The 13,004-nt window shown below is 35.5% G+C and overlaps 1 protein-coding gene across 14 annotated transcripts in view; it reads left to right on the top strand.

Moving 5' to 3' along the window:
* DLG2 (discs large MAGUK scaffold protein 2) overlaps window positions 1-13,004 on the top strand; it is a 1,856,054-nt gene that overhangs the window by 1,316,057 nt on the left and 526,993 nt on the right. For all 14 annotated transcript variants that reach the window (XM_081064693.1, XM_081064694.1, XM_081064709.1 and 11 more), the window contains one exon: window positions 5,602-5,771. In XM_081064693.1, the coding sequence (XP_080920819.1) occupies window positions 5,602-5,771 (170 nt within the window). The remainder of the gene's footprint in view (window positions 1-5,601; window positions 5,772-13,004) is intronic.

Raw genomic sequence — 13,004 nt, 5'->3', positions numbered from 1 at the left:
GACAACACTTACATGTGCTTCCTGAGCGGCATAGGCAGAGAACAGACAGGCACAGTTAAGTAGGTTTAGAAAAGTTCATATTGATTTGAAGCCATTTGGTTCAGCCCCTGTTTACACATGTGTGTGTGCACGCGCACGTGTGTGGTATTGGTTTTTCCTTTTCTCTATTTGCTAGCATAAAGTACCTGACTTTTCATAAAGTTTTGAGTGTTATTATTTGTTTTTAACCTCCTTTTAGTGACTCTCCTAATAAAAGAAAAAGAAGACATTTTTGCTACCTTAATCTTGAAAACTTTGCTGGTTTCGTTGTAGTTCACATAGTAAAATCTATGGAGTTATTTATTTTAAACGGATTCTAATTTTTCAGGTAATTGATTGTTTCTTTAAGTGCATGTGGTGTAATTCCCCAGTCAGTATTTTCTATTTGGTAATGTGTTATTGCGTTTCATCCAGCACATTGAACATTGATCAGGTTTCTCCACACTGCAGCCCTTTGGTGTGTAATTCATTCATCTCTTTGACCAAAGAGAGTAGTAATAAGTGGGAACTATAAATGATAAGCCACTTAGGGGACACCCAATAATAACCAATCGCTGCTGCAAAGCTGAGTTTCAAAACCTGTGACCTAAAACCTCCTTTCGAATCAAGACTTGAGAGGGTCTGAGTGTGGCTGGGTGTGGTTAGAGGGAGGAGGACAGAATAGCTATGCGTGGGTGGAAATTCTTCCAAGTGTGCTGACCTTTAGAAGCTTTCCGCCAAGGTTTCCAGAAAGTTGTAGTTTGTATCAGAACAACTGATTGTTTTCTTGGTGATAGGGCAGGAGGAAGAGGAAAGGGAAATTAAGTTACACTCCATAAACTTATTAAAAGCCTTATGTTACATTTTTCCCCCAGACCCCATCCATCGCATCTCTTCTGCCCACCCTCACACAAAATTTCAAAAATTCACTATCTTACTTGTAGTTCTCTTTCTTTCTCTCCCTTAGCTTCTTTTTCCCCCCTCTACTATAGTCTCTTCAACTCCTTTCTTATGCAAATGTTTTTGTCTCTTTTTCAAGGCTGTAATACCTTACTGTTGGTCAGGCACTGTGCTAAGTATTTCAGATGTACGTATTATCTCATTTAATTTATACAGCAATCTTATTATCCCTATTTTCAGATGAAGAAACTTACACTTTGAGATGTCAAGTGACTTGCCTAAAGTCACATAGCTCCTCAGTTCTAGAGCTGGAACAAAATCCCAGTTATATGTAGGTGTGATCAAGGCTCCCAGGCCCATGTTCTTAGGTTCTCTGCTGTGATATATGCCCATAGGAAACTTTTGGAAGAAACACAAAATTAGGAATATGTTTTTAAAAATAGCCATAATCTCTACCTCCAGAGATTAAACTTTATTTTTTCTTCCAATATTTTTAAATACATAACGAACAGGATTTTTTTTTAATTTTAACACAAGCATTTGGTGATAACTTTTTAATGAATTAATACCCTTAAAAAATGTATAAAATCACAAATATTATTTTACCACAGAACATTTTAATACCTATGAAAGTATATATTAAATGTTATTTTAAATTATGTCTTTAAAATGAAACAAATAATTTGTTTCAAAGTATTATTTGACCTTTCAGTGATACTGTATCATGTTCCAGAATACTAAATTGTTTAGTGCAAAATTTAGATGCGATTCCATCAACATGATAATGATGAAATGTCCTTTTTGTTTCTAAGATATTTTCTGCAAGGAAATGTACCAGAATGTACAAAGGAAATGAGACTAGAAAAAGATTAAATTTAATTTTGTGGACAATTCTGGACTACAAAGAGAATGTTGTAGACTTATATCTGAAACAGCAAATGCTGAAAGAGTGAAACTATCAACTTAACTGCATGGGTAGAATAGAGAGGAAATTTGTATGTAAATGGCTTTCTGATACAATGGTTCAGAAATATAATGAAAACTGCACTTTTTACTGGGACAAACTATTATTTGAGATACAAGCTAGTAATATATGTTTCAAAATGAATATAAGTGCTGGCTTTACTCACAAAGGTTATGTGAGAAAGCAAATTAATTTTACATAGTTATGACCCTCTAACCAATGCTGAAGTGCTAGTTCACGTAATTGGAAAGAATGGAAGTTGAGTGCCCTAGTTTGGCTCGCTAGTCTTCCCTTCCTATGTTAAGAATTTGAATATAAACTCCTCCCCTCACACTATCTTTTTTTTTTTTTTTAATTTAAAACAACCAATTCCGACTAACTTGGTGCCAGCATAAGCTCCAGAGAAAGACAAAACCAGGTAGGAATCATATCCATTCCCTCACCAACACTGCAACCTTGTCTATAAAATTTCCTTGACTGTAAAATGAGAATCTGTGCTTCATATTTGATCTGATTTAAGTATAAGCAAATAAATGAAGTGACTAGAATTGTATAGCACATAGAAGGCCCTCTAAACATTTAAATTTTTATCCTATTCACCTTTCCACAAATCCTTTTTGTTTTGTTTTGCTATTCATTTAAAAAAATATATTAAATTTATTGGGGTGACGTTGGTAAGATTATATAGGTTTCCAATGTACAATTCTATGACACATCATCTATATATCACACTGTGTACTCACCACCTAAAGTCAATTCTCCTTCCATCACCGTATATTTGCCCACTTTACCCACTTCTACCACCTTCCTCCCCACCCCTCGCCCCCCCCCCACGCTCTGGTAACCACTAAGCTTTGTTGTCTTTGTTACAAGTCCTTGAGTACGACATCTTTGACTCACCTGTCAATAGCTGCAATTCTCAGATGTGCAGTGTGTGACAGTGTCCACATACATCTATATACCTTATCTATCTGGTTACTCCTCTCACTAATTCTGGGCATGCCTACTCTCTTTCCATGGGAAACTGAAATTTAAAGAGATTAAGTGACTTTACACACAGCTGATACACAGCTAGGACTCAAATCCAAGCCTCCTGACTGCTAGTCCAAAGCTCTTCTCCATGCACTAACGCTGCCTACTTCATCCACACGTTCAGGAAAAACCATCTGATTTAGGCTGCGATTTCCTCACCCGAGCCATCAGCCATTAAGGTTTCCACTGCATACAAAAGGAGAAAAAATGTACTCTAGTTTGAATAGATACAGCATCCAGAATTTTTTTTTTTAATGTCAGCCACTCCCTTCTACAGCCAGCAGTGTTTTACTATATGATTAGTATTCTGAGCATAGGATGATGGTAAACATTATGTTTTTGCATTATCATAAGATGACAAAATTACCCACTCTCAAAGGACCAGCTGCTGCAGGGAGGCTGGCACCCATGATGCCTATATTCTCAAAACTATTTTAATCGGTAGTTTTTCGTGAATTTTTTTTTTAGTCAGTCAGAGAGGAAATGTATGTGTAAACCTATTAAAGCCATAGTATCGTTATGATGAAATGACATCACTAAATCTTAGTAAGTTAAATGTTCCATTTCAGGATTTTGAAGCTAATCAGTGTTTTCATAGAGATAAGTGTTGCTATAACTCAGATCCTCAAACAGGTATTATAGAAAAGTTAGAGACAAAAATAATAGGAAAATTCTTCCCATACTTTCTGTATAATATTTCTAGTCCCATGTTACAATTTTGAATTGATGTGCATAATTGACACCAAAATGTTCGTCACGTTAGATTGTATAGCAAGTCCTCAAATAATATTGTTACTTTTAACACCAATACAGTGTTGATGAAATGCCACTGGAACTTAACTTTTGTTCATATTAATTAGCCTATGTGAAAACTGGTTTTGTTACACATCACTTCCCTTAAAGTCACAGAACTTATTGACGACATTGAGGACTTACTGTATGTGGTCCTAAAAAGAAAGAGCCCAAATTGTGAAATAGGAAGACCTGAGATCATTATCTAATCTCTACCCAATTTACACAAAGAACTTAACCACTTGGAACAACTCTTATTTCTATAATGTGGATAATAAATCTTATTCCACAACTATTGGAAAGGATCCAATAGTTAAGAATATTACAAATCAACAAATTTGCACTGCTACTAATAACAACCATTTATTTAGGTGTATTACACATCAGCATCAGAGCTAAGATTTATATGTACATTATCTCATTTAATCTTCCCAAAAAGTCTTTATGGTAGGTATTACTATAACATCTATTTTAAGATGAGAATATGGAGGCTTAGTGAGATTAAGAAAATTACCAATGTTTACAATTTAGGAAGTGGAAGACCCAGTTATTGAACTTATTCTTTCATTCATTTAACAAATATTTGCTAAGGAATAGATCTCCTGAATAAAATAGGGAACTGTGTGGAAGCAGGAACTGGGGCACGGAAGGTAGGTAAGCAACCAACCATGTTCACTTTACCCTGGCCACTGTGTTTACCATCATCCTATATGGATTGAAAGGTGACAAGAGAGGATCCAGGGAGAGTAGGTAGGAAGCTGTGGATGTAATTCAGGTGAGAGATGATGTTGATTCCAACCAGGTTGCTGGCAGTGGAACTGAGGAAGCTTGGATGGATTACAGATATACTTTGCAAGTAAAGCTGAATGTGTGGTGGTGGGAAAGAGAAGTTAAGCACGAGTAGCCCCTTATTTTTATTCTAAGCGACATGGTGAACTGAGACAGGAAACTCTAAAAGGGATATGCAAAGTGAGGGATAAAATATCTTTAGTCTCAAGACCCATACTCTTAGTCATTGCTAATATTATCATTAATGATTATCGTGAATATTAAAAGGGATTTGAAGTCTGTGGCCACATAACTATAAACTACCTGGAAAGCTGCGTGGAAAAGTTCAATTATTCTTTCTCATGAGAAAATAGCAAAAAAGAAAGTTAAATGTAGAACTTATCATAATTCTTAGTATCCAAGTAAGGATCAGCCAAGGATTACTGGAGGTTTTGTTTTGTTTTGTTTTCCTCATTTTTTAAAATCTCAGCTCCAATACTTATAACATTATGAGATGAATCTGAGAAAACAAACGAACACCACAAGATAATTTGCTAGAAAAGTAATGGGTTTATTTTAGGTGATTGAGTCATGTATATTTTTTCTTCTTTCTACATTGTTATCTTTTTCAGATTTTCTAAAATGATTACATATTGTTTTTTATAACTACTACATTAAGAATTCAAGAAAAATTAGTCTATAAAGTTACATTTTCTATATCTATATAGTCCATAGCAGTAAATTCTGAGAACCATTCAAATTGCAACCCTCAGTCCAACCAATTAAAACCAATCAAAATAATGATGTAACTGGCAGAGACCTTAAAATATGTATCCTTCTAATGATACCACTCGTGGTGCCGTCCCTATCAGAGTAGACTGGAGTTCAGGATGGAACTTGACTGGTGGTGTATGTAATCAATGTGGGGAAGCCTGGGGAAGCTGAGGAATTTAAGATTTTTTTTTTTTTAAGTTCCTTCATTTGAAATATTCTTTCCAAATTTAAGCATTTTAAAATGGTTTATATTCTTTGCTCCACTCCCCTTCTTAAGGTTAGATGACATAATAATATTCTTTCAGAAATCCTCCTACTCTCTTCTGACCTTTGCATCTTTTCCTTCCTTTCAGGGTCAATGATTGTATCTTGCGGGTGAATGAGGTCGATGTGTCAGAGGTTTCCCACAGTAAAGCGGTAGAAGCCCTCAAAGAAGCGGGGTCTATCGTTCGGCTGTACGTGCGAAGAAGACGACCCATTTTGGAGACTGTTGTGGAAATCAAACTGTTCAAAGGGCCTAAAGGTAACAAAACCTTAAATGACTGACGATAAGTTACCAGAGACAAACCATTTGGCTAAAGTCTATGCCATAACCTACCTACTCCTCACTCTTTTCATTTATCCTCCAACATTCAGTGTCTACCAAGAGATCTGAAATCCTGCAATAGTGGTTATTACAGGGTAAAAGAAACCAAAACTCTAAATATGAACTCAGAGAAGGAAAAGAAAGATTGATGTAGGAGTGTCATAAACAATAATAACAACCATTTATATTTTCCCTATGAATTTTACATCTTACTGGAGTATCATGACTTGGCCTACATATTAATACTTTATAATTTTTCAGATATAAATGATTAGCCCCTCATTTGGAAAAAATATGAATGATAATAATAACTAAAGTATCCTGAAATAACAGTCATCATATTTTTAAAACACTGTTGTGATTTGTTTTGATTTTGTAATATTTTTATGTGCTGTACCCAATCAGTACTATATTACATCTTATATTTGCAATAGTCAAAATAAGTTAAAATTTATTTTTTCCAAATAGTCACAAAAATTACCTCTCTCGAGTTAATTTTTCTTGAGGGAATCACATAAACAGTGAGATGAACAATTATATTAATTTTTAAGTATAGTCCTTTGAGCTCTGCTCTTCAGAATGATGACATATAATATTAACAGTATTTCACATAGTTTTTAAAAATCTAACTACTGGCTTAAGTATTTTAAATAGTTTAGAAGATTATGAGTGGATAGTTACTAGACTCTTTTAATAAATCATTTCTCTTTTCCTTAAAGTCTGTTTAATCTCTAATGCTATATGTGATTAAAAATAACAAGCACACAACCTTCTCTGGGAGGCAGTAGTGGGTGGTATTTAAGATCTCAGATAGAAGACTCAGACAAGACTGGATTTAAAAGCCTGGTTCTGCCACTTACTAGCAGAGTGACTTTGGTCGGACCAATCTCCTCCTTATTAAACGGGAACTATATTGGTAGCAACTATCCTGTGGGCTCTATGAGAATTAAGCACTAACTAAAATCTGTCACATGGTGAGCCTCCGAGCTTGCTGGTTAAAAGTGTAGACTCCAGACCAAATGCTAGGTTTGAACCCTAGCTCTTATAATCCTAAAAATAAAAAGCCAAAGTGAGAGGCAAGCGTTTATTTGAGATCGGAAAGGATTTCACTTCCGGGAAGCACTGGTCAGGCAGAAACCCAAATAGTGTTCCAATTATGAGGTGAAGGCAAGGGGTATTCATGAGAAACGGAGGGGCAAGAACTACATGAACAGAAGGAAGGAATTTCTACTGGTGCTAATTAGCCAAGGAAGGATTTTTCTGTAGGAACAAATAAGCTATTTTTTTTCTAGCTATACGTCGTCGTGGTGCTAATTCTAAAGAACGTCCTTAATTTGCAGCCCTCATAGTCGGGATGTCTGCTTTCCTATTAGCTTTACACATGGTTGTTTGCAATACAATGTTGGTTTGGCCCAGTCTACAGGTTATTTTGCCAAGGTTTGAGGAGTAAGAAGACATGCAAGGCATTCCTCTGGGATAGTGGCTCTGACTGTATTTGGAAATGCCTCCATTTATATCATTTTTCACATTCTGCAGCTCACTGGCTCTTTGACATTGGACGAATTGCTTAAAGTCATTGAGCCTTAATTTTCTCACCTACAAAATGTGAATAATGATAGCACTTGCCCCTAGATATGCTGTGAGAATTAGATGAATCAATTCACATAAAGTGTTTAGAATAGTGGCTGGCACAAATTGACTGTCCAAAAATATTAGCTATATATGCATGTTATTTGTGGTACTTTTCGCTTCATATGATTTTAGCCTTTGCAACAATTGTTTGGCAATGTAATGAAAATATTCAGAGATTCATCATGGGTTCAATTCAAATGCATTAAAATCACAGAATTAAATCTGGGGAAAAAAAATAAGTATGGCATTTCCATACCATAGTGTCTGGTGGTAGGAAAGAAAGGACTTTCTTCCCTACATGTTTACTAAAATCATATTTGCAAGGTACTTTAAAGCTACATAAAATGAGCATCACACTATTTCTATTAAAAAAGATATACTACATATAAATAACATGTCGATCTTTCTACAATTCAATTACCAGCAATCATTCAGCACAGCCCTAAGGCAAATGCTAGGTTTAAGCACGAAGCAAAACATCACCATTCATTAGCAGGCCTCCTGATAGCTGAGTCACTTGGTGACCTCCAGCTGCTCAGCCAAGCACTTAAAGGCTCTAGAGGATCCATAGCTAATTTTATCAGGAACACTTTTTTTTTTTTTTTTTTTTTTTTTGATCTTTGCCTTTGATACCAGAGCCCCCTCTGGCTGGTTTATTTAGCTCTTAACTGTTTTCTCCTTTGATCCTGGAGTGGAGCAGGAATTGCCCTGGGACATGGAAGTGGGGACAGATTACTATTAATCAACCAGGAATACCTAGACAATAATCCAATAAAAGTGCACAGGGATGGAGTTACAGCTGGTCCTGGTCTGCTGAGACTAGGAGAACAAGGAAACTATTAGAACTAACTTAGATCCCTGGAAGCAGATTTCTGCCAAATCCCTGTAGCGAGTTGTGGGCCTGCCTGTCCTCCTGGGATTATGCTGGGCCAGTTATGCTTTGTCACACCTTCACCATACAAAAGTCACTGATGGGGATTTGTTCATCTATATAAAGATTGTTGATTTACTAGGAAAGAAACCTTTTTAAGTCATTGTTTAAATTCTTAATGCCTCTTACAGTTCCCTGAATACAGGAAGTTGGGAATCCGAGTGAATTGAATCATTAAACTGGATTCTATACTAAATCTGATGATAACTTGCAATCTTAACTTCACTTAGTACTTTATAATTCTTTATTTTTCAATGACGATATTTTTAACAGAGATATTTACCAATGCTTAACTCATACCATGGAAACTCTTATACATGTAGAAGATGAAAATGAATCAGATGTGAATTTTATGGGAGAATCAGGAAATACCAATGGCAGAAAGAGACATAAAGTCAACTAACTTTAACATAAGGCAGAATGAAATCAGCTCTATGATTGAGCTAGAGCTATGATACCAATCACGTAAAAAGGAAGATGCAGATCATCTCAACCAAGACAGCCAAAATGCTCCAGAGAATTTAAAATTCAACAGGTGTTCACAGGTCCTTGTCTACCCTTTGTTGAGTGTGTGGACACTATCTATAGTAAGCATCAAGATTAGTTAACTGAGCTAACTAGCCTTGGGTGTGTGTGTATAATACAGCACCAACTTGATGTATTCATTAATTTAGTCCTTCAACAACTCAGCAAATATTTAGTAAATATTTATTATGAATTTGGCATGAAGCCAGACAATGAGGATTCACAGCAAAAATATAAATAGTTCTTGCTCAAGGAGATTATACCCTGATGGAGAAAACGCCTATCATATAAATTAGGAAAAGTACTATGAATGAACAAAAAAAATTATAGGGAGGTGCCAATTAAATAGTGGGACAAAGGAGATGTCTCTGAGGAAGTACCATTTAAGCAAAACAATGAAATATAAATACAAATAGAAGTTAACCAGATAAAGAGTGGAGGAGAGCATCCAGATGGAAGTAAAAGCATGTGTGCAGAAGGCCCTAACATAGGAAAGATTGGGATACCATCTAGGAACTAAGAGAAGTCAATTGTAAGGGAAGATTAATTATACAATAATGAATGACATGAAATGATATTGTCAAGGGAAGCAGAGGCCAGATCATGTACAGATTTGTTGACACTATTTAAAGATCTGTGTTCTTATTTCAAGTGAAATGAGAAGTATATAGCAAAAATTTTTGTACGCAGGTGACATGATCAAATTTGACATTTTTAGATCATTCAGCCACTGTGAAGGAAAATGCGTTAAAGGGGGCAAGAATGGGAGCAGAAATCAGTTAGTGGTTACTTAAATAAAGAAGATAGAGAAATCTGGATGGATCCAAGCTATATGTCGGAGATTTCATTGATGCTGCTTATTGATTACCTAGCTTTTGTGTGTGTCAAAACTAAGGCCATTTTCTAAATGAACAATTGCATAGGGTATTGTTTGTGACAAGAGGAAGACTGTGGAGGAATGTCTATGGGGAACATTAGGATGTTACTCATTTGAAAAGGAGATCTCAATGGGGCAGAATTAAAGAATATCTGTCTGAACATCCTGTGAAATTAATATTCTGAATTTTTCCTTATATTGTGTAAACTATCTGCATTTGGGTAATACCTAAAAAATTGACTTTCTCACTTTTTATCAATAATCTTTAATATAAAAATCATGAATATAGCTACTTTGGCTATTTGAACAGTTATAAGCATTTATTAAGTCTATTTTATAGACATTTTTAAAGCCCAGACTATTTTTATTTGGGGAATTCTTTTGGTTTGGTTTGTTTGTTTGTTTGTTTGTTTGTTTTTAAATGTGACACAAGGTAAACAGTGTTATTCCTTATTGTATAAATACAATATTAAGGGATTCTTTGAAACAATAATTTGTGGCAGAATTAAGTTTACAGTTTTCTAATTCTATACCTTGTGTTTCTCCCATGTATTGTACAAATTACGAATTCTGAGATGACCTGTTTTGTATGCAGTGCTAATCTTCCCAATATTCAACTGGAATCACCTGGCCGGTGATTTGTGGCCATGTATTTCAGTGATGAATATTTGAGTAATATGCAGTACTGATTTAGAATGTCTTTTCTTAACAATACATAAAAATTGTCCTAACCTCGCAGTTATAGGTTTGGTCACTGCAAGCAGCTGGGGTGTCTGTGTGTGGGCAGTTGAGAAAAAAAAAAAGGGTAATTATGTACAGGAAGCAGTGATTAGGCAAATCCATTTAGACTTGCCAAGTAACCAAAAATATGCAAGGAAGAAAATTTGAAGTATACATATGGTTTCCCAGGAAATAGGTCACAATAAACGTCTTTCTAGTGACTTTCCCAAGAACACTCTAAGACATAAATTGTAAGCAACTATGGAATTAAACATGTGCAGGATATCATTTCTGTGGCCTACGCCAAAGATACCTAAACCTGTATGAGAAATGAGATGCCTTCTTTTGAGATGTTCTCGTTGTTTAAGGGTAATATTTAATATAGCTAGTTTAAGGCAAGTTTCTAAAACTGGAAATGTTAAAGCCATAGCTTTATTAGCATCCAAAGGTAGACTTGCTGTGGCTTTATTTTAGCCACCTTATTCTTTAGTAAAAACTGAAAGAATGCTAAAGTCTATCTAGCAACACATTTCAGCAATTCTCCTTTATTGTTTTTAACAATGTTCTTAAAACATCATCTGTTATCATTTCCTGATATATATATTTACAGCAGTTATAAAAGTAGAGGTTTGTATCAGTGCAAACTGAACATGCAGTGACGATGATAGCCCTCTGCTTTAGACAAGAAGTAGCGATAACTATAAAATATACCGACTGTAAAAGTCACTATACCAGTGGCCATTTATAATGTGTATAAGTCAATCTGTAGAGAAGACACTTTTGTGGTGGTGAAGTTCCTAGATAACTTGAAGAGCCTACGAGACCCGGAGCAAGTATCTTAGCCACTTTGTGCTTCACCTTCCTCGTCTGTAAAGTGGATATAGTTTGCGTTCTTAATTCATAACGTTATGTTCAGAATAAGAACTGTAAATTCTCAATATGTTTATAATATAATTACCCTTATTATTATCATAATTGGCTAAATGTTGAGTAAAGAACAGCAGCAAAACACATACCCCTTCCGGTGTTTTAATAGCACCTCCCATAGTATTTTACACAATCTAGTCCTTTAAAGTCTTAATATTTCTTGAATTAATGAATTGAAAGTTATTTTTTTTTAATATGTAGCAATTCAGAGGGAGCCAAAATATGTGTTTTTTGTGTTAACTCAGATTGCTGCATGAAACTACACTACATATATAAAAGATATGTTGGTGTTAACATTGTATGTGCACATATATCATAAATGCAGCAGTGTTCTTCTCTCTAGTTGATACAAATTTATTTCTAAGAGGTCTGAGTTTTGATTTGGCATAATGAATCTGTTTTATGAAAGTGTGCATATATATTTACATGTACATATTTTTCTTTAGTAGTCCTAGTTTGAGCATATATTTCACTAGATTCCACGTGTAGAAATATCTCCAAGCATGTTGAAAACTGGTCTCATGGTGGCTCCTTAATTCCAGTTTCTACCACATAATCCTCTCTGTTGCAATCTATTCCGGATTCTGACCTCTCCATTTATTTTAAAGATTGTCCTTGTTACCCACATTAAAAACCTCAAAGTTCTTTTGATTCTTCTCTTTTCTTTGCTGCCTTTATTACATTAGGTGCCATGTCTTTTGGAAGCTACCTCCAACATAACTTAGTGTTCTCTTTAAAATCGCTACTGCCATTACTATGGTGTTTGTATCTTTGCTATAGTTTTGTCTGATCTCCTGTATGAGACTGCATTGCCAATCCCTCCCTGCCATGCCTATACACCTCTCCTAGATAAATCTTCCAAAAATCAGAGCCCTATTAATTCTTCGCCCCTGCTCAAAAGTCTCTAGTGTTCTTCATTGTCACCAGGTAAATTTCTTGCCACAGCGTTTCATGCCCTCTATGAACTTCCTCTTCTCCAGTGACACAGTTCACTTCCAGCCTTCTCTTCTCCCTTCTCTCTATTCATGCATCACCTGATCCTAGTAAGCTGGACTATGGGCAATTTCTTAAACAAATGCCATACTCTCCTGCCTCTAGGCCTTTGCTCATCCCATTTCCCACTTTGGAATGCCTTCCCTTAGTACTGTGACCACTACCTGTTGATATACTCTGTCCTCCACTAGCCAATCCAGTTCTAGTCTACCTCCTCCCCAAAGCTATCACTAATTGACCCAATAAGAAGCAATATTTCACTTCTAAGAACTTCTACGATGCTTTATTCCTTCCTAAAATACTTTATTCTTTCTTCTTCTTTTGTTACCAGGCCATCTAAGCAACCTATAGAGTATAAAAAGGATAGCTGTCTACAATGCAAATTAAGGAGATTAATAAACTCCTAATTCTAACACTTAAGACACTAGATTATGATTTCTACCCTGACCTGTAGCTAAATTACAAGCATTTAGTAAACATTTAAAAGGAAAGTACAAGCCCTAGGTTGAGTCTATAACCAAACTCTGGTTAGAAATGGGAGGAACTGAGGTAAAGAGATAGAGGA

This window comes from Rhinolophus hipposideros (assembly GCF_964194185.1).
Source record: "Rhinolophus hipposideros genome assembly, chromosome: 10".
Classification (NCBI taxonomy): domain Eukaryota; kingdom Metazoa; phylum Chordata; class Mammalia; order Chiroptera; family Rhinolophidae; genus Rhinolophus; species Rhinolophus hipposideros.
Note: the sequence above shows the minus strand (reverse complement) of the source record. Positions and strands in the feature narration are given on the sequence as shown.